The 18,473-nt window shown below is 49.2% G+C and overlaps 1 protein-coding gene across 4 annotated transcripts in view; it reads left to right on the top strand.

Moving 5' to 3' along the window:
* The window catches only part of LTBP4 (latent transforming growth factor beta binding protein 4), a 1,245,426-nt gene that overhangs the window by 1,171,101 nt on the left and 55,852 nt on the right, over nucleotides 1–18,473 (top strand). For all 4 annotated transcript variants that reach the window (XM_085625396.1, XM_085625398.1, XM_085625397.1 and 1 more), the window contains one exon: nucleotides 18,134–18,349. In XM_085625396.1, coding sequence (XP_085481522.1) covers nucleotides 18,134–18,349 — 216 coding nt within the window. The remainder of the gene's footprint in view (nucleotides 1–18,133; nucleotides 18,350–18,473) is intronic.

The raw sequence follows: 18,473 nt of genomic DNA on the forward strand, positions 1-18,473 counted from the left end.
TTGTTTTATGTAGCACAACAGACCACCAGATATGTCACCTAAGTGTTGCAGCAAGAGTACAAACGCGGAGAACAGAAGAGTTTTCAGAACCTTCCTGAACAACAGGAGTTCCTAAAAAATGTTAAGTCCTTGGAAAGGGCATTCCGAGCAGAACATATTGTTAACTCTTATAGGTGGATTTGGAAGTCTTTTATCTTAAGATCCCAGTGTTCTGTGTAAAATGCTGGAGGCAAAATGTGCCTAAAAGTTCAGTGGATTGTCGTGAACCGCTTCATGAGTTAGTGACACCATCTTGAATTTAATGTACGACCTCATCTAAAGATAGTGAAGTTAACAAGCAACAGGTGAAATATGAGTTTTTTGGGAAAATTCAAAACTGCTTTTTCCACTGAATTTTGCAGAACCTGGGGACTGATATACAAAACAATTTAATGGTTGCAAACACTCAAATTTGCTAAACCATAGGCTGTACAACTGCTAAAAAGCTTTTCTGTATTTACTAAGCACATTTACAGATTTGGAAAATTGTTTCTGGATTGGTAAATGGGTTTAAAAATCCATTGCTAATACTCCATTGACAAGGGGCAGGATGTGGACACTTTTTCCAGATTATGATTCCCATCTTGCTGTTTCAATGGTTGCAAGCCTAATTCCGGCCGCAAACCATTGTTCACTTACCGACTCCCAAGTTGGTGTGGTAACTGATTTGCAAAAGGGAAGGGTTTCCCTTTGGACTGGTTTCACTTTGTGAATGCTGAGATAGGGTTCAGGAAGAGCACACAGTTCTATTCAGAAAAATAATAATTTTTTTAAACACAGCCCCATTTGATTGAAGTAAAATGGGTTGCATTTAAAGAAAAACATTTCTTTATTTAAACAGGACGACAGACCTGGTGGTTTGCTGACCCTTGCAGGCCACCATCCCTGAGATTGTGGCCAATCACATCGGGTCGCAGATTGCTACATGTCTAATTACTGTTAATTAGGCAGGTCGTTCTACAACCCCTGCAATTCTGTATTTTGTGAACCAACCTATTTGTATATAGTCGGTTAGTAATATTCTATTAATTTCTCAAAAAGGCGGTGCGCAAACTGTGACCACTTTTTGTGAATTAAATAAAAAGGCATCAGGTCCACTGATTTATTTTATGTCGACCTAATTTAATTCCAGCTGTAATCACAATCCAGAAACCTTTCACCTATTTTTGGCATTATCTCTGCTGCTCTATCTTACTTATGCAGAGGAAACCTTGTTTTTCTTAACATTTTCAGGTGGAACTGAGATGTAGAATCAATGTTGTTAGCATGCTTGTCCATTTCCATCCTGTAGTGTCGCCCTTGTATTATAGATGACGCAGACACTATGTTCAGTTGAGGATCTTTATTTCCCTGCTTCGTTCGTCTACCTGACCCTACTCTACTCTGCCCTTTCGTCGCTCCTCTTCCGCCGCCCCTCGCTCTCCTCCCATATCCTCTTCTGATGTGCTGGTCCTAGCGCCCAGCACATGTCACAACATTACATCTCCCCCCTTCTTAAACACTTTTAACTGTGTTACTTGTATCCATGCATGTCAGAGGTACAATGTAATATGAACTAATATAGTTACAGTTCTTCAATTAGACGAGCTGTTCTTCTATGAGTTTGTTGTGGCCGGAGATGACCATTCCGATCCACCTGTTCTCTTTCGTCAGGAGGCATGGACGTTAGACGATCACTTACTGACCCAGATGCCTTTCCTGGTTCTACACTGATGGGCGCAGTCAACGCTTCTCGGATGTTGGGCGTGCATTTCTGAAAATGCGTCACGTTCTTCGTGATCCTCTTGTTCTCCGCCTCAGCCGTAATCATGGTTCCCTTTTGTTTTGTCACCAGGATTGGGCAGGCTTGATATCGACAGTCCGCTTTTCTCTGTTGTTCTTGTTTCGCCAATACCCAGTCCCCTTCATGGATAGATGGCTGTGCAGCTTTTTTCCGTCGGTCTGCATATTCCTTCATCTTCTCCTTTTTCAGTTTGTCTGTGGCTGCTAATTCTTCGTGCTCAGAGTCTTGAGACAAACCACTAGTTGCATCTTCCCAAGCTGGTATTCTGGTGCGCACAGTGCGACCCAACATTAAGGTTGCTGGACACTTGCCTGTGCTCATGTGCGGTGTGGTTCGGTAGGCACGTAATACTTCATTTAGAGCTACTTGTACCTCACGCTTTGAAAGTTCTGCGTGCTGTATTGTCTTCTTTAAAGTGGCCATAAATCTTTCTACCATTCCATTGGCCTGGGGCCACAGAGGCGTGATCTTCCGGTGTTTGAAATTGAAATGTCTGGCAAATTCAGCGAAGTCTTGTCATTGAAGGGAGGGCCGTTATCTGTTTTTACGACCTTCGGTATGCCCCATGCTGCGAATACCTCATCAAGTACCGGTATAACAGTGGCCGCTTTGGTGGACACTATGAGATGCGCAATAGGGAAGCGTGAGTATTTGTCCATGATGACTAGGACATACTTGCTGGATTGTAGCGGTCCAAAGAAATCCACTGCAACATGATGCCACACACCATCCGGCAGATCGGACATCTGAAGCGGCGCAGGGGGATCCTCTCGACTTACTAGCTGACATTGTGGACAGTCCTTCAGTGTAAGTTCCACCATTTGATCCAGCATAGGGAACCAGACCCGTTCCAGGAGCGCTCGTTTCGTGGCTACGATGCCTCTGTGTCCTTCATGTGCTAGGTTGACGACTCCTTGACGCAGCTGTTTCGGAATGATAATCCGCTTGTCCCTTAGTATGAGGCCGTCAGCTGTGATGGACAGTTCCTCCCTCACGTGTTTGAAAGAAGCCAGTTCCTGCTTGTCGATCCGTCCACTCTGCCCTACTTCTTCCAAATGCCTCCAGCTGTTTACCCGAATGCGATGTTTTACATCTTGAAGTGTAACATCTTCATTTGTAGCTTCCAGTATGGCCTCTAAGGGAACTGCAGGCAATTTTGCTTGAGCTACTACGAAGTGAATGTACTCCTCAGCCAGTGATGGTTTGGATTTGGACATTGCCTTGGGATGTCGTGACATGTAGTCAGCGGGGTTTGCAGCTTTTCCTGGATTGTGGATTATGGTATACATGTATTCCTGAAGGCGGATGCCCCAGCGCTCTATTCTGGGTGGCATTTTGGCTCGGGGATTTCCGAAGATGGTTATCAGGGCCTGGTGATCCGTGATAAGAGTGAATTGCTTCCCATAGATGAAAATGTGGAAATGCTCGCAGGCCCAGACTACCGCCAGGCTTTCCTTTTCTGGCTGGGAGTAGGCTCTCTCTGTGTCCGTGAGGCTCCTACTGGCATATGCGACAATATACCGTTGATCACTCTCATTGTCATATTGAGCTAATATCGCCCCTAATCCTACGGGACTTGCATCTACCGGGATTTCGGTTTTTCTTCTCGGATTGAAGTATGCCAGATTGTTGGCAGATTCAACCGCAGTTTTGATTTCACGAAATGCTTGATCACATCTTTTGGTCCATTGAAATGGGTGTCGTTGTTTGGTCAGCTTTCTCAGAGGGTAACTAATGGTGGCATAGTCCTTGTCATATCGTGCAGAGTAGCTTGCCATGCCTAGGAAGGAACGTACATCCCCCGCATCTCGCGGCCTGGGAGTGTCATTTAGCGCAGCGATTTTTTCTGGATCTGGTTTCATCCCTGCGCCTGAGAAGATGTGTCCAAAGAATTTCAAAGTGGACTTATGGAATTCACATTTGTCCTTGTTTAAAGTCAGATTGGCCTCCAATAGAGCATGGCAAACTTGGTCCAGCGCTGTGTCGTGTTCTTGCATGGTTGCACCATATACCAGGATGTCGTCACTGTAATTTAGGGTGTTGGGAATGTGATGGAATACCTTTCTGATGGCCTCCTGGAATATCTCAGCGGCCGAGGAGACCCCGAAGCTGAGCCTTTTGTATCTAAATAGACCTTGGTGAGTCGAGAAGGTGGTAATATATCTCGATTTTTCATGAAGTTCCAATTGATGATAGCCCTTGTTGAGATCTAATTTGGAAAATATTTGCGCACCATTGAGTGACGCAATCATGTCGCTGATATGGGGTCCCCGGGTGTCTTTCTTGTTCGATGGCGGTGTTGGGTACCCTCATATCAACACAGAGGCGCACTTTGCCAGGAGAGCCCTTCTTAGGCACGACGACCACCGGAGAGACCCAGGGCGTGGGTCCTGATGTTCTCTCAATAATGTCAGCTTGGAGAAGATCTTGTAGTTCCTCCTCTAAGGACAGTTGCAAATGAAATGGAATTTTCCGGTGGTGTTGCGCTATGGGAGTCACTTGTTCGTTTATGTGCAGTCGAACTTGGCAGTGAGTCATCTTTCCAAGGCCGGTGAATACATTTGGAAACTTGTGGACTATGTCCGGTTCATCATCTACTTTATACAAAATGTCCACTAGTCGAAGTCGTTCTGCCGTGGGCAAACTGAGAAGACAATCTGCTTCTGGACCATCAATTACATGTATGTGAGCCGGAATAGTTCTCTCCTTGTAGGTAAGATTAGTCGGGAATTGTCCTAAACACGGAAGAGGTTTCTTCGGCATCCAGGTGTACACTCGCACGTTGGCTTTATGCAAGTGTGGTGATGGATTCATTTTCTTGTATTCTGCAACTGAAATGTAGTTGAGAGACGCTCCACTATCCAGGACAAACTTAGCCCAGTGTGTGTCCATTTTAATATCTAGTTGCAGATATTTCTTTAGCCGGTCTGGGTCCGCAACCATGCAGACGTACTCATCACTGTCCTGAGATATTGGTGACAGTGACCTTGACTCACGAGATGGCGATCGACGAGATCGATATGTCCCATGAGACTGACGACTGGACTGTGAAGACCCAGTGGAGGAATCTCTGTAGTCCCACACTGCTTTAGCATGGTGGCGAGTGTTAGGCTGTCTGGATTGTCTGTAATTGTCTCTGTGGGTGTCTTTGCGAGAGGTTCCGCAAACATTTTCATAGTGGTTATCCCGACCACACTTCCTGCATTTTTGGCCTAAGGCAGGGCATGTCTCCGTGTGAGGGAAGTCATATCCACAGCGATAAAATTTAAGTTGGCGCGCCTGTCGCTTATCAGTCCGGCTTGAACTGCCACGCCGGCGATTTGCATAATGTGACTGAACTTTGGATCTAGAAGATCTTTGCTTTGTAGGGGAGGACCTGTTGGTGGTACAGGATTGGAGCCGAAATGCTTGCTCACGTTTTTCACCTCTTCCAGCCTCCATTTTCTTGGCATGTTCTTCTGCCTGATCATGTACTCGCGTCATTTCCTCGATCTCAATCAGACGTCTACGTAACGACTCAGACTGACATCCTTCTATGATTCGCAGGCGAAGTGCGTCTTCCGTCGAGAAAGAATCAAATTCACAGTAGCGGGCCAAACGTCGGAGTCGCGTGATGAAAGTGTTCATGGGTTCATCTTTTTCTTGCGAAGCCAAATTGAATATGTACCTTTCATAGTCAACATTCCGTTTGTGAAGAAATTTTCTGTTTAGTGCGTCACGCACATTGACATAGGACGAAGCATCCGCGGCCGGAAGCTCCTTTATAATCTGACCAACGTCTTTCCCTAATAAATTGCGTAATGCAATCAGTTGTTGCTCTTCCTCGGTTACACGAGACCTCTTCATGAAGTCTTCGAAGTCTTCTAGCCACTCCTGCCAGCGAAGGCCTATACCTCCCCCCGATATGAGGGCCAGGGGTTCCGGTGGGCGTAGAAAGGAGACTCCGAGTCCGGGTCCAGCCATGTGCCCGGTGGATGTAGAGGAGTCCGGCCTGGTGCTGGTGCTGGCGCCGGCAGAGGCATGACCTTGTCATGACGTTGGCGATCCCGACATGGCATATGAAACTGGTGAGGCAGATGCTGTGCGAAATGTGCAAGTCACAGGGGTCCTCCAAGCGCTTGCCGCTCAAGCCAGACTGGCACCGTCACCGCCCCTCTTTAGTGTCTCTAATGTGTAGGATCAGTTTGAAGGCGCCTATGGCGCAACAAACAGTCCACCAGCCACTGGACAGAAATGACTGGTCCCTCGCACTACTGAATATTTAGGGTATGCACCTAGATGTGCATGCAGTCCCATACGTTCGTTACTGGGCCTTGAAATTCACTTATATGCATCAGAAATCATCTTCCATGGCCATTTGCCAATGCTTGTTTCCACTTACAGCAAACGCCTGACCTTAAAATGGCCGCCGGGTCCTCTGCGCAGGGGATTGGGTGAGGCACCTGACTTTAAGATGGCCGCCGGTAAGATCTCACTCCTCGCGAGATTTAGGCCTTATTCCTGGGAGGGCAGCCATGCAGTCATTCACGGGCAGCATAAGTTCGGGACAGCAGCCTCCCCACCACACGCGACCGGGGTGGGTTCCCGGATCGTGACAAAACAGCAGGCAATTCGCCACACGCGACCGGGGTGGGCTCCCGGATCGCGCGTATACCGGCAGGCTCTTCTCCACACGCGACCGGGGTGGGCTCCCGGATCGCGATCCGACCAGCGACCTCACCGGGACAGCTGCACGCGGCTGGGGTGGCCTCCAAGAGCGCACAACCCAGATTCCACAGAGCCTGCAGCTCCGAGGCAGTGGAGCGAAGCGGCGCGACAGCAGGCACAACAGGAAGCAGGTAAGCGTTGAATGAATGAATGAATGAATGAATGACTAATACTTATAGAGCGCATGGCTACCAAAGGCCTCCCAGCGCTAGAGACCAGCCGTCAGACAATCACGCAATCAGACAGTTCTGGAGAACAGCGCGGTCTTCAGTTGTTTACGAAAGATGAGGTGATTGGTATCAAGTCGGATGTGATCCGGAAGCTGATTCCACCCTCTAGCCGCACTGAGGGAGAAAAGACGTCCCCCACTCCGGGCTCGATGTACTCTGGGGATTATAGCTAGATGTTTTTTCTCAGAGCGGAGGGATCTGCTTGGAAGGTACGGGAGAATAATAGATCGAAGGACCGGTGGGGCCTTAGCAGAGAGTACCTTGTGGACAACCATAAGGCCTTAAACTGAATTCTCTCAGCCACTGGGAGCCAATGCAGGGATTTATTGTGAGATCTGGCCGATTCCTGCCTATGAACCTGCAGCAGCAATCGAGCTGCACAATATTGAATTGTTTGTAGTTTTTTTATGGTTATAGATGGAGACCCTAAGTAAAGCACATTGGCATAATCAAGCCTCGAAAGAATCAGGGCTTGCACCAAGAGCTTCCTGGCAACAAAAGGCAGAAGTGGAAGAACTTTCCTGATCATTTTCAGGAAACCATAACAGGTACCTGCCACCCTGCATGCCTGTTCCTTAAGATTTAAACTATGATCCAGCCACACCCCAATACTTTTTATTTGAGTTTTGGGGGCAGGTAAAGTCCCCAAAGATTGCGGCCAAAGCGTATTGATGTCCATATTGCTAGTTTTACACAAGAACATCACCTCAGTCTTGGCCGCATTCAATTTTAAGAAGGAATTGTCCATCCAAACAGAGATCCCCTCCAAGCAGCTGGCCAAGTTGCTCCTAGTATTATCCAAGCTATTCAGGGATGCAATCAGCTGAGTATCATCAGCATACGTAATGATATTAACCCCAAAGGGTTTTACCACCTCAGCCAATGGGCGCAGATAGACATTAAAAAGCATGGGGCTCAACGAGGAGCCCTGCGGCACTCTGCATTGTAGAGGTATTCTTTCAGAGCTGGTACTACCCTCAAAGACTTGAAAGCACCTGGCTGTCAGGAAAGATTCCAGCCAGTGAGCATAGTTCCTGACACCCCCACCTCTCTAAGTCTTGGGATCAGAAGTTGGTGGTTAACAGTGTCGAATGCCGAACTAAGATCGAGCAATATAATAGCTGCGGATCCGCCACTGTCTACGATTTTCCTAGCTTCTTCGACCACAGCTAGCAAGGCTGTCTCTGTGCCTTGTTGGGGTCTAAAACCCGTTTGAGAAGGGTGGAGACGTTGCACCCAGGTTGTGGTCACCTTCGTCACCAGTTGTAGTGTCGCCCTTGTATTATAGAGGACGCAGACACTATGTTCAGTTGAGGATCTTTATTTCCCTGCTTCCTTCGTCTACCTGACCCTACTCTACTCTGCCCTTTCGTCGCTCCTCCTCTTCCGCCGCCCCTCGCTCTCCTCCCATATCCTCTTCTCATGTGCTGGTCCTAGCTCCCAGCACATGTCACAACATTACACATCCAAGAGTTGAACATGAGGCCTAATATTTTAACCTTATTTTAGAAAGCAAGATATGAATTCCCAACCAATAAAGAGGTGTGCTTTGCAGTGTTTTTCTTTAGGCAATGGCATGCCCCATTAAGAAGAAATTTTACTTTGGCTGACTTATGACACAGCTACTTCCTGTCCTTTCAAAACAGAATTTTATCAGACAGCTCAAGGACTCGCTTATGGTTTTCAATCAGGTTTTGGGAAAGAAGCAACACAACATGTGTGTTGTCCACATGGATTTGGCGGCCCTCTTCATGTTCTCTCAAGACGTGATGTGAAGGCTGATCTTATAAATTCAATAATGAAGGAGACAGGCAAGATCCCATATTCCTTCATTACCACCTCTGGACATTGATTCCAGCTACCCATTGCTTAATTTGTAAAATAAGCCCAAAGTTTTTCTCAGAAGCCCACTGTGAGAAGTTGGCCTGGTATATGATGCTCACTAGTTAAAGTGATCACCTTGTACCATGCCAAGCAACCCTTATGGTGTGGTTGTAAGTCAACCTTTTCGGACTAGCTGCCCTAGTGGTAGCGTAGGCTAAGCAGTCTTTGAGGCTAAACTCGTGAAACGTGTTAAGCCAGCTGTTTTACCAAATGCAACCCCCTTTTATACCAATGAAAGGACACCACACAGATATATATTCAAAATATATATGTATTTATTTCTCAAAGTAACCCCTAGTCTCTTTATGAGCACAGGAGCACAAATCGTCAAACAAGATTACAGTAGAATACACAGAAGTTGCACTTTATATGGATAGGCCCTGGTGGCCACTCGAACCATATACTAAAATAGTGGTATAAGTACCACGAACAGAAAAGGGAAAAGGCCTAGGGCCTCTAGAATCGCTGGGCCTACAAGGAGCTAACTTCAGTTAGTGACCAGGAGGTCCACGGGTGGCGTGTGCAGAGCAAATAGTCACACGCGTGCTCCCATAGGTTTCAATGGGTGCGTAAAAAGTACAAAGTTACTGCAAAGAGGATCTTCCGGATGGACTAGGAACTCAAGATTTGGAACACAGGCACTAGAGATGTAATACTACACTTGGGCACAGGTGTGCCAGCTTTACCTCACCCACAGGAAGCGGGTGCATAGGCCTCGAAGTGCGTCGGGTTTCTTCTATCTGTTCCGTGGAGCTTGAAGGCAAAGATGCTGCAGGCGGTCGGTCCGGGAGAGATGCAGTGGATCCAAGAGTGGATCGGAGATGTTGAAGACCTGTAAGCAGAGGGGACAGTGTTCACAGTCACTAGCCAGTGACCAGCGTGGCACCAGGTGGGTACCAGGCAATGTCGGGTGCAAACAGGAAGAAAGGTGTAGCTTGTCTCTGCAGCCACGTGGTCCCTGGAGGTCGACGACGTCCAGGAGTCGGTTCACAAGCTGTCCCACGCAGGCTCTCGCTGTCGGCGGTGTCGGCGACTTGATCGAAGCAAACAAGCCTTGGCAAAAGCAATTGTTGTAGGAGATGAAATAAGCTGATGGTTCTGACCAGCCAGGTCAGAGGGACTGCTCCTTTGGAGGGGAGCAAGGGCCAGTCTGGAGCAACCAGACCAGTGGTGTATTTCGTAAAGTTCGTCGCCAAGATGGCTACTAGCCAGCGGCCAGCAACCGGGTAGGCGCGTCGAGTGGCAAAATGCAGAAGGGCCCCACGCAGATCGTGGAGATGCTGGAGGGCTCACCTTTGGTGCAGATGCTGCTCGAGGGTTGGGCTTCTCAGATCCCAAAGCACAACTTGGAGGGAGCCTCGGTTGTTGCACTTGTCAGCTTGTCGTGGTCGTTCTAAGATGGCTGGCTCCACGTGTCTCGGTGCCTCCACGGGTCTCCTCTTTTCAGGGACTGTGGATCGGGCGGTGAGAGGTCTGGAGGTCCAGGTCTTGTCAGTCTCTGGGCTCCGGCTCCGGCGGGAGGCGGCGGCAAAGCAGACGTTGATTCGCTGGATGGTGCTTGCGTTAGCAAGGTGGTCACTCCCTGACCACAGGGGAGATTGGCTTCAGTCCTCTGTGCAGCAGAGCGTCGAAGTTCCCGTCTTCTTCTTAGTGTTAAGTTGATTCCAGGATGTCTGAAGTCTTAGGACACAGCTCCTACCTTTAAGCGGATTCTAGGGGCCGGACTACCTGCTAGGTCCCTCCCTATGGGTGGGACCAGGAAGGGGGGTGGTTACACCCCCAATCCTTTGTCCAGCTCGCCCCAGGCCCGGGACTGGTGTGCCCCAGGACCGGTTTGAACTGGCATATGCACCGAGGCTCCTTGTGAGCCACAGGCATGTCTGGTTTCTTTCAAGCCCTACCTGACCAATACACAAAATCCTGTCTGGGGTGGTGCACGCACCTCCCCTGGCAGGAAACCCTTTGTCCACACCTCCCAAGCTGGAAGGACTCCCAGCAGCAGGAGGGCAGACTTGTGTCTGTGGTGGCAGCATCCATTTTGTGGAGCTGAGGCTATGTCTGATTTTACCCGGGTTTCAGGTACTGTACATGTCGTGTCCCTCTAGAAGGGTGGAATGCTAACCCCGTCGCCAGAATTGGCGAGGGGTTAGTATTCCAATTCGTATGACACCTTACTCGACATGTTTTGATAAAGCCAAACCAAAGATAGCATTTAACCGCGAGGTTCATAATGCACTTAAGAGTATATGGTATGACGATATCTGGAAACAGTAGAAGGAAGTTGTTCCGACCACTGCAGACAGGCTCAGCTCATGCCAGAGCACCATCTCACATGGAACCAAGCACTCTGCCTTCAGGATTGTTAAGGCCTGCCATAGGAGTGACTTATAGGTTACCAGGTGTCCCATTTAAGGTTAGGTATAGGTATACTACACCTTAGTAAGAGGTGATTACACCAACTTACCCCAGCTAAGTGATCAGCCAGTTGTGTCAAATTGTTAGGCCAAGCCTGGGGTGGCATAATACATGCTTCAGCCCCTGGCAGGCCTTGGGTACACCAATGCCCTGGGTACCTAGTGTACACTGGTACAGGGGCTGACAGGGTGATCCAACCAATTGGGTATGTACCTAGGGTACATGGAGTCCATTTTAAAGAGAGAACAGCCAGGCTGAGATCCTGAATAGCAGGATCTCAGGCCAACTAAGTCGAAAAACCAGCTAGACACTAGGCAAAAATTTGGGGGTAACCATAGTCAGATATCCACCTTCCTACACAACCCCCCCCAAACGAAGGGAGATAAGGCTGACCTTGACCAGGTAAGCCTATATTGCCCAAGTGGCCATATAAGGAGGAACCAGCACTGGCATGGTTACCCCCTGTCTCATGGTCCACTAAGCAATCCCTCACCCTAAGGGTATCAGAGGGTCTCCACCATAGGGAATCTCTACCTTTGGTGTGTCTTGGCAAAGTAAAAGGCTGGTGTTGAGATGGAGTACTGAAGTGAGTGTCCTCAAAGTGAGGCCTCACCTTCCTCCAATCCCCCTCCACCATGGATGCCTTTCTTTCCTTAACTGAGTTGCACTGTGCTCTCAGGGTCAGCCTCTGGCTACCTAAAGCTGGAGGCTGGGTCCCTTTTGTGGGCTTACTGGAGGGACAGGTCAGGTCTGGGGCCCTAAGGTCCCATGTTTGCCTGTACCCAACAGAATCCCTCTGGGGGAGGTCCCTAACTACCTGTAAAGGAGATCCCTCAGGAATGTTTTTACCCATCACCTGACTAGGGCTACTAGCCAGGCAATCCTCATTCTTTTGATGGGGGGGTTCTTGTGGACAGGGGCCCTCTTGGGGTCCACTGGCCTCCCTGACCTCTGCAGCCCTGGGCTGACTGAGGCAGGGTAGAGAGAGGCAGGCTACCTGCACCAGACTGGGTCCCACCTTGGAAGGGGCCACTGACATCAGAGGCTCTGCCAGGCCAGGCCTGGCTACCTCTGGGGCAGTTCCTTCACAAGGGGTGAGGTCAGCTCCCTGAGGAGGCTGACTTTTTCCTAATGTCTGGGGAGAGGGAGACTTTTCTTCCTCCCCACTACTCTCTGTTTGTGTGGAGGGATCCATAGTTTCAGGCTTCACTACACCTATGTCAGTCTGAGTATAGGCTGAGACCATTACAGCCTTGCCAACCTTTTCAGGGGGGCACTCAGTTTGTGTTTGAGCTGTGACTGTCACAGCTCTGCCAGTCTCTACAGGGAAGTCTGTCTGTGCCTGGGCTGTGGCTACCACTGCCCTTCCAACCTTTCCAGGGAGGAAATCTATTTGGACAGGGGTTGTGAATGGCACAACCCCACTACCCTTATGTGAAAGGCCTACCATTTTAGAATGGGTGTCTTGTTCAACTCCAGCCCAAGCTGAGAGTTCCAAGTCATTCCCCAGTAAGCAGTCTACAGGCAAGGTTGGGGACACTGCCACCCTTTTAGGGCCAGTGACACCTCCCCAGCTGAGACATACCTCTGCCATGGGATGACTGTTCTGTTTGCCATCAATGTTGGTCACCTGGTAGGAGAAACCAGGCAAAAGCTGCTCAGAGGGAACTAGCCAATGGGCCACCATTGTGATGCTAGCTCCAGTGTCTCTGTAGGCCTCAGCTTTTGTACCATTGATGTAGGGCTCCTGTCTGTACCTACCCAAAGTGTTGGGACAGGCAGTGAAGTTGGCAAACCCCATGCCACCATCACAGACAAGAGTATCTGCTGCAGGGGAATTGGCTAAGCCAGGGTCCCCCTGTGTTCCCCAAGTAAACCCACCCAAATTTGTGGGGGCACTCCCACCACCTGGGGGATTACTGCTGACAGTAATAGGTGGTGTGACAGGAGTAATTGGAGGAACAGTTTTGTTTGTAGCCCTTGGGCAACTGCTGTCAGTTTTCCAATGCCCAGGAGTTTTACACTCATGGCAGTAAGGCTTTTTACCTGTGGTAGAGGAGGGAGCTTGGGACCCACCACCCTGTGTGGAGTTTTGGGGCCCTGAGGAAGATTTCTCGTTTGCCTTATCCCCTCCCTTCTCTTGAGGTTTGGTGGTATCTTTCTTTTGGTCACCACCCTGATTCTTAGGCCTGATCCTGGTCCTGACCCATTTATCTGCCCTCTTTCCCAATTCTTGGGGAGAGGTCAAATCTGAGTCTACCAGGTGTTGATGGAGGAGCTGGTTTTGACAGTTACTTAAAATCTGTTCTCTCATCATCAAATTGTACAATCCTGTATAATCAGATACCTTACTTCCCAGCAACCAACCCTCCAAAGCCTTAGTGGCACATTCAACATATTCACACCAGTCCTGAGTCTGTGTCTTTTGGGTGTCTCTGAACATTAACCTGTACTGTTCAGTGGTTAAGCCTAACCCATCAACCAGAACACTCTTCAGGACTCTGTAGTTTCTGACATCCTCTTCTCTAACAGTGAGGAGTCTGTCTCTGCCTCTTCCTTCAAAGGAGAGCCAGAGGATTGCTGCCCACTGGTCTTCAGGAACCTGCTGTACTTTGCAGGCTCTCTCAAGAGCAGTTATCCATTTGTGGATGTCATCCCCACTTTTGTAGGGGGGCACAACCTTAGACAGGTTCCTATTATCAAAGACCCTATCTTTGTCCTTAGGGACAATGCTGCCACCAGTGGGTATAGACCCACTCTCTCTAGGTTGCCTAGCCTTCCTCAGTTTTTCTTCCATCAGGGCTACTTCTAGCTCCTGCTTCCTGATCCTCAGCTGGGCTTCCTGCATTCTGGCCTCGTGTTCCCTCCTCTGAGGGTTGGTCATCCTTTTCCTGGAGTGACCTTGAGAGCCTCTAGAGCCATGAGAAGCATTGGAGTCACCTGAGCGATTCCTTTGCCTCCCAAGCCCTGTGTTAAGTCCACTGGGGAGATCCAATGGGGTAAACCCATTGTCAGTCCCCAATAGCCTTAGTTTAGCTGGGCCAAGTATAATACTTGGCACTGGGCTAGTTCTCCCTTCATCATCACTACTTTCTGTATCCTCACCACTTTCCTCCCCTGTAGTATGATTCTCATCTAAGGGATGGCTATTGGAACTGGGTACCTCTGTAGCATCTTCAGAAGGGGGGCCTCCTGTTCCTGACCCTAAGGGGGCTAACTGGGAAGCTTTCCTGAGTTCTCTCTGATTCTCATCATTCTGTAAGAGTTCTCTGAGCTCAGCAGAGGTAGGGTTCTTGGGCTGTTTAAGGCCTCTAAGAGTTGCCAAATGCCTGAGCTCATTCTGATTAAGGGTAGCAAAGCTGGATGGTGCCCTCTGGGGGTCACTCTCAACAGAGATGGGTACAGTGGACCCCTCTGCCCCGGCCATTGCTCTTAAGTGTGGGTGGATGTGTTGCAATCTACCTACACTTGTGTTTACCTACTAAACCTATCTAGTAGTTGTAGTCAGGGTGTGCTACTCCCTTTGCTCTACAACAACTAAGTTCAGTAGAACTTATGTATATCTAATCTTGTTTTATATGTACCTACAGGTACCTATGTGATCTTTCAATTGGTAACCAAGAGATTACAATGGTAAAAGCCAGCAAGCTCAAATCCAACCGCTGCTCACCAATGTGAGAAGTTGGCCTGGTATATGATGCTCACTAGTTAAAGTGATCACCTTGTACCATGCCAAGCAACCCTTATGGTGTGGTTGTAAGTCAACCTTTTCGGACTAGCTGCCCTAGTGGTAGCGTAGGCTAAGCAGTCTTTGAGGCTAAACTCGTGAAACGTGTTAAGCCAGCTGTTTTACCAAATGCAACCCCCTTTTATACCAATGAAAGGACACCACACAGATATATATTCAAAATATAAATGTATTTATTTCTCAAAGTAACCCCTAGTCTCTTTATGAGCACAGGAGCACAAATCGTCAAACAAGATTACAGTAGAATACACAGAAGTTGCACTTTATATGGATAGGCCCTGGTGGCCACTCGAACCATATACTAAAATAGTGGTATAAGTACCACGAACAGAAAAGGGAAAAGGCCTAGGGCCTCTAGAATCGCTGGGCCTACAAGGAGCTAACTTCAGTTAGTGACCAGGAGGTCCACGGGTGGCGTGTGCAGAGCAAATAGTCACACGCGTGCTCCCATAGGTTTCAATGGGTGCGTAAAAAGTACAAAGTTACTGCAAAGAGGATCTTCCGGATGGACTAGGAACTCAAGATTTGGAACACAGGCACTAGAGATGTAATACTACACTTGGGCACAGGTGTGCCAGCTTTACCTCACCCACAGGAAGCGGGTGCATAGGCCTCGAAGTGCGTCGGGTTTCTTCTATCTGTTCCGTGGAGGTTGAAGGCAAAGATGCTGCAGGCGGTCGGTCCGGGAGAGATGCAGTGGATCCAAGAGTGGATCGGAGAGGTTGAAGACCTGTAAGCAGAGGGGACAGTGTTCACAGTCACTAGCCAGTGACCAGCGTGGCACCAGGTGGGTACCAGGCAATGTCGGGTGCAAACAGGAAGAAAGGTGTAGCTTGTCTCTGCAGCCACGTGGTCCCTGGAGGTGGACGACGTCCAGGAGTCGGTTCACGAGCTGTCCCACGCAGGCTCTCGCTGTCGGCGGTGTCGGCGACTTGATCGAAGCAAACAAGCCTTGGCAAAAGCAATTGTTGTAGGAGATGAAATAAGCTGATGGTTCTGACCAGCCAGGTCAGAGGGACTGCTCCTTTGGAGGGGAGCAAGGGCCAGTCTGGAGCAACCAGACCAGTGGTGTATTTCGTAAAGTTCGTCGCCAAGATGGCTACTAGCCAGCGGCCAGCAACCGGGTAGGCGCGTCGAGTGGCAAAATGCAGAAGGGCCCCACGCAGATCGTGGAGATGCTGGAGGGCTCACCTTTGGTGCAGATGCTGCTCGAGGGTTGGGCTTCTCAGATCCCAAAGCACAACTTGGAGGGAGCCTCGGTTGTTGCACTTGTCAGCTTGTCGTGGTCGTTCCAAGATGGCTGGCTCCACGTGTCTCGGTGCCTCCACGGGTCTCCTCTTTTCAGGGACTGTGGATCGGGCGGTGAGAGGTCTGGAGGTCCAGGTCTTGTCAGTCTCTGGGCTCGGGCTCCGGCGGGAGGCGGCGGCAAATCAGACATTGATTCGCTGGATGGTGCTTGCGTTAGCAAGGTGGTCACTCCTTGACCACAGGGGAGATTGGCTTCAGTCCTCTGTGCAGCAGAGCGTCGAAGTTCCCGTCTTCTTCTTAGTGTTAAGTTGATTCCAGGATGTCTGAAGTCTTAGGACACAGCTCCTACCTTTAAGCGGATTCTAGGGGCCGGACTACCTGCTAGGTCCCTCCCTATGGGTGGGACCAGGAAGGGGGGTGGTTACACCCCCAATCCTTTGTCCAGCACGCCCCAGGCCCGGGACTGGTGTGCCCCAGGACCGGTTTGAACTGGCATATGCACCGAGGCTCCTTGTGAGCCACAGGCATGTCTGGTTTCTTTCAAGCCCTACCTGACCAATACACAAAATCCTGTCTGGGGTGGTGCACGCACCTCCCCTGGCAGGAAACCCTTTGTCCACACCTCCCAAGCTGGAAGGACTCCCAGCAGCAGGAGGGCAGACTTGTGTCTGTGGTGGCAGCATCCATTTTGTGGAGCTGAGGCTATGTCTGATTTTACCCGGGTTTCAGGTACTGTACATGTCGTGTCCCTCTAGAAGGGTGGAATGCTAACCCCGTTGCCAGAATTGGCGAGGGGTTAGTATTCCAATTCGTATGACACCTTACTCGACATGTTTTGATAAAGCCAAACCAAAGATAGCATTTAACCGCGAGGTTCATAATGCACTTAAGAGTATATGGTATGACGATATCTGGAAACAGTAGAAGGAAGTTGTTCCGACCACTGCAGACAGGCTCAGCTCATGCCAGAGCACCATCTCACATGGAACCAAGCACTCTGCCTTCAGGATTGTTAAGGCCTGCCATAGGAGTGACTTATAGGTTACCAGGTGTCCCATTTAAGGTTAGGTATAGGTATACTACACCTTAGTAAGAGGTGATTACACCAACTTACCCCAGCTAAGTGATCAGCCAGTTGTGTCAAATTGTTAGGCCAAGCCTGGGGTGGCATAATACATGCTTCAGCCCCTGGCAGGCCTTGGGTACACCAATGCCCTGGGTACCTAGTGTACACTGGTACAGGGGCTGACAGGGTGATCCAACCAATTGGGTATGTACCTAGGGTACATGGAGTCCATTTTAAAGAGAGAACAGCCAGGCTGAGATCCTGAATAGCAGGATCTCAGGCCAACTAAGTCGAAAAACCAGCTAGACACTAGGCAAAAATTTGGGGGTAACCATAGTCAGATATCCACCTTCCTACACCCACATCTGGTGCTAACGAATGTCGGGATAGTCAAACACCAAGGCTGCATAGTCTAGAATCCATCTCATGTCTCTTTCTTTCCCCACCATGCATTTGCAGCCCCTTTACTTCACTTTTGCAGGTTCTTTTATTATCCCTGCTTTCACTGTTTGATACTGTTGTTTCACCTTTCTCCCCTCTTCCTTTCTTCCATGTGTATTTTTCTGTCTATTGCTTTGAGCCAAAGTCTGATGAGGAAAAGTAAATATTCTCAGACATCTATGCAGGTGGACCTCGCCAGCATCAAATCAAGCACAGCAGCCACCATCTGGCCTTCTATTTAAAGGAAAAGGATTCAAGCCATTCACTGCCAACCTATGACACCCCAACACGTTTCTAACCCTAGTCAAAGGGGTGCTGTGGTCCAGGGTGCCGCATGCTGCTGACAGGCTTAACAGCATTAGCAGGGCTGGCCACCAGTGTCCATGATGTGGAGAATACATGTTTTTGTGCACGGAAAGGCAGTTTCCATAGTTTGAAAGCAGTAAAAAATGTAATGGTTGTTAATTAATAAATCATTTATTTGCACAAAGTTCTGTACCTCCTTCAGTATTCAACATATGCAGATGAAGAAAAAAGCTAAATAACATAATATCTTCCCTCTCCAATCACAGCTCGTCCATTACCTCCAAGCCGCCCAGGCCCTCCCAGAACCGACTCCACAGTGGTGTCCATCGGTGGGCTGAAGGAATGCTACTACAACTTGGACGACACCAAGGTCTGCGAGAACATCCTGGCCAGGAACATCAGCTGGGAGCACTGCTGCTGCAGCATCGGAGAGGGATGGGGCACCAACTGCAAGGTCCAGCCATGCCCAAAACCTGACACAGGTAGGAAAAAGCCAAGTAGGGCCAGCAGCCTACTATCATGGTCATTCTTTACCCGCTTCTCTACCAGGATAAAATATACCCCAGACAAAATATAGCACTTGATATAGCAAACCATTGTGCCTTT

The sequence above is a fragment of the Triturus cristatus genome, chromosome 9 (assembly GCF_964204655.1).
Source record: "Triturus cristatus chromosome 9, aTriCri1.1, whole genome shotgun sequence".
NCBI classification, from domain to species: Eukaryota; Metazoa; Chordata; class Amphibia; order Caudata; family Salamandridae; genus Triturus; species Triturus cristatus.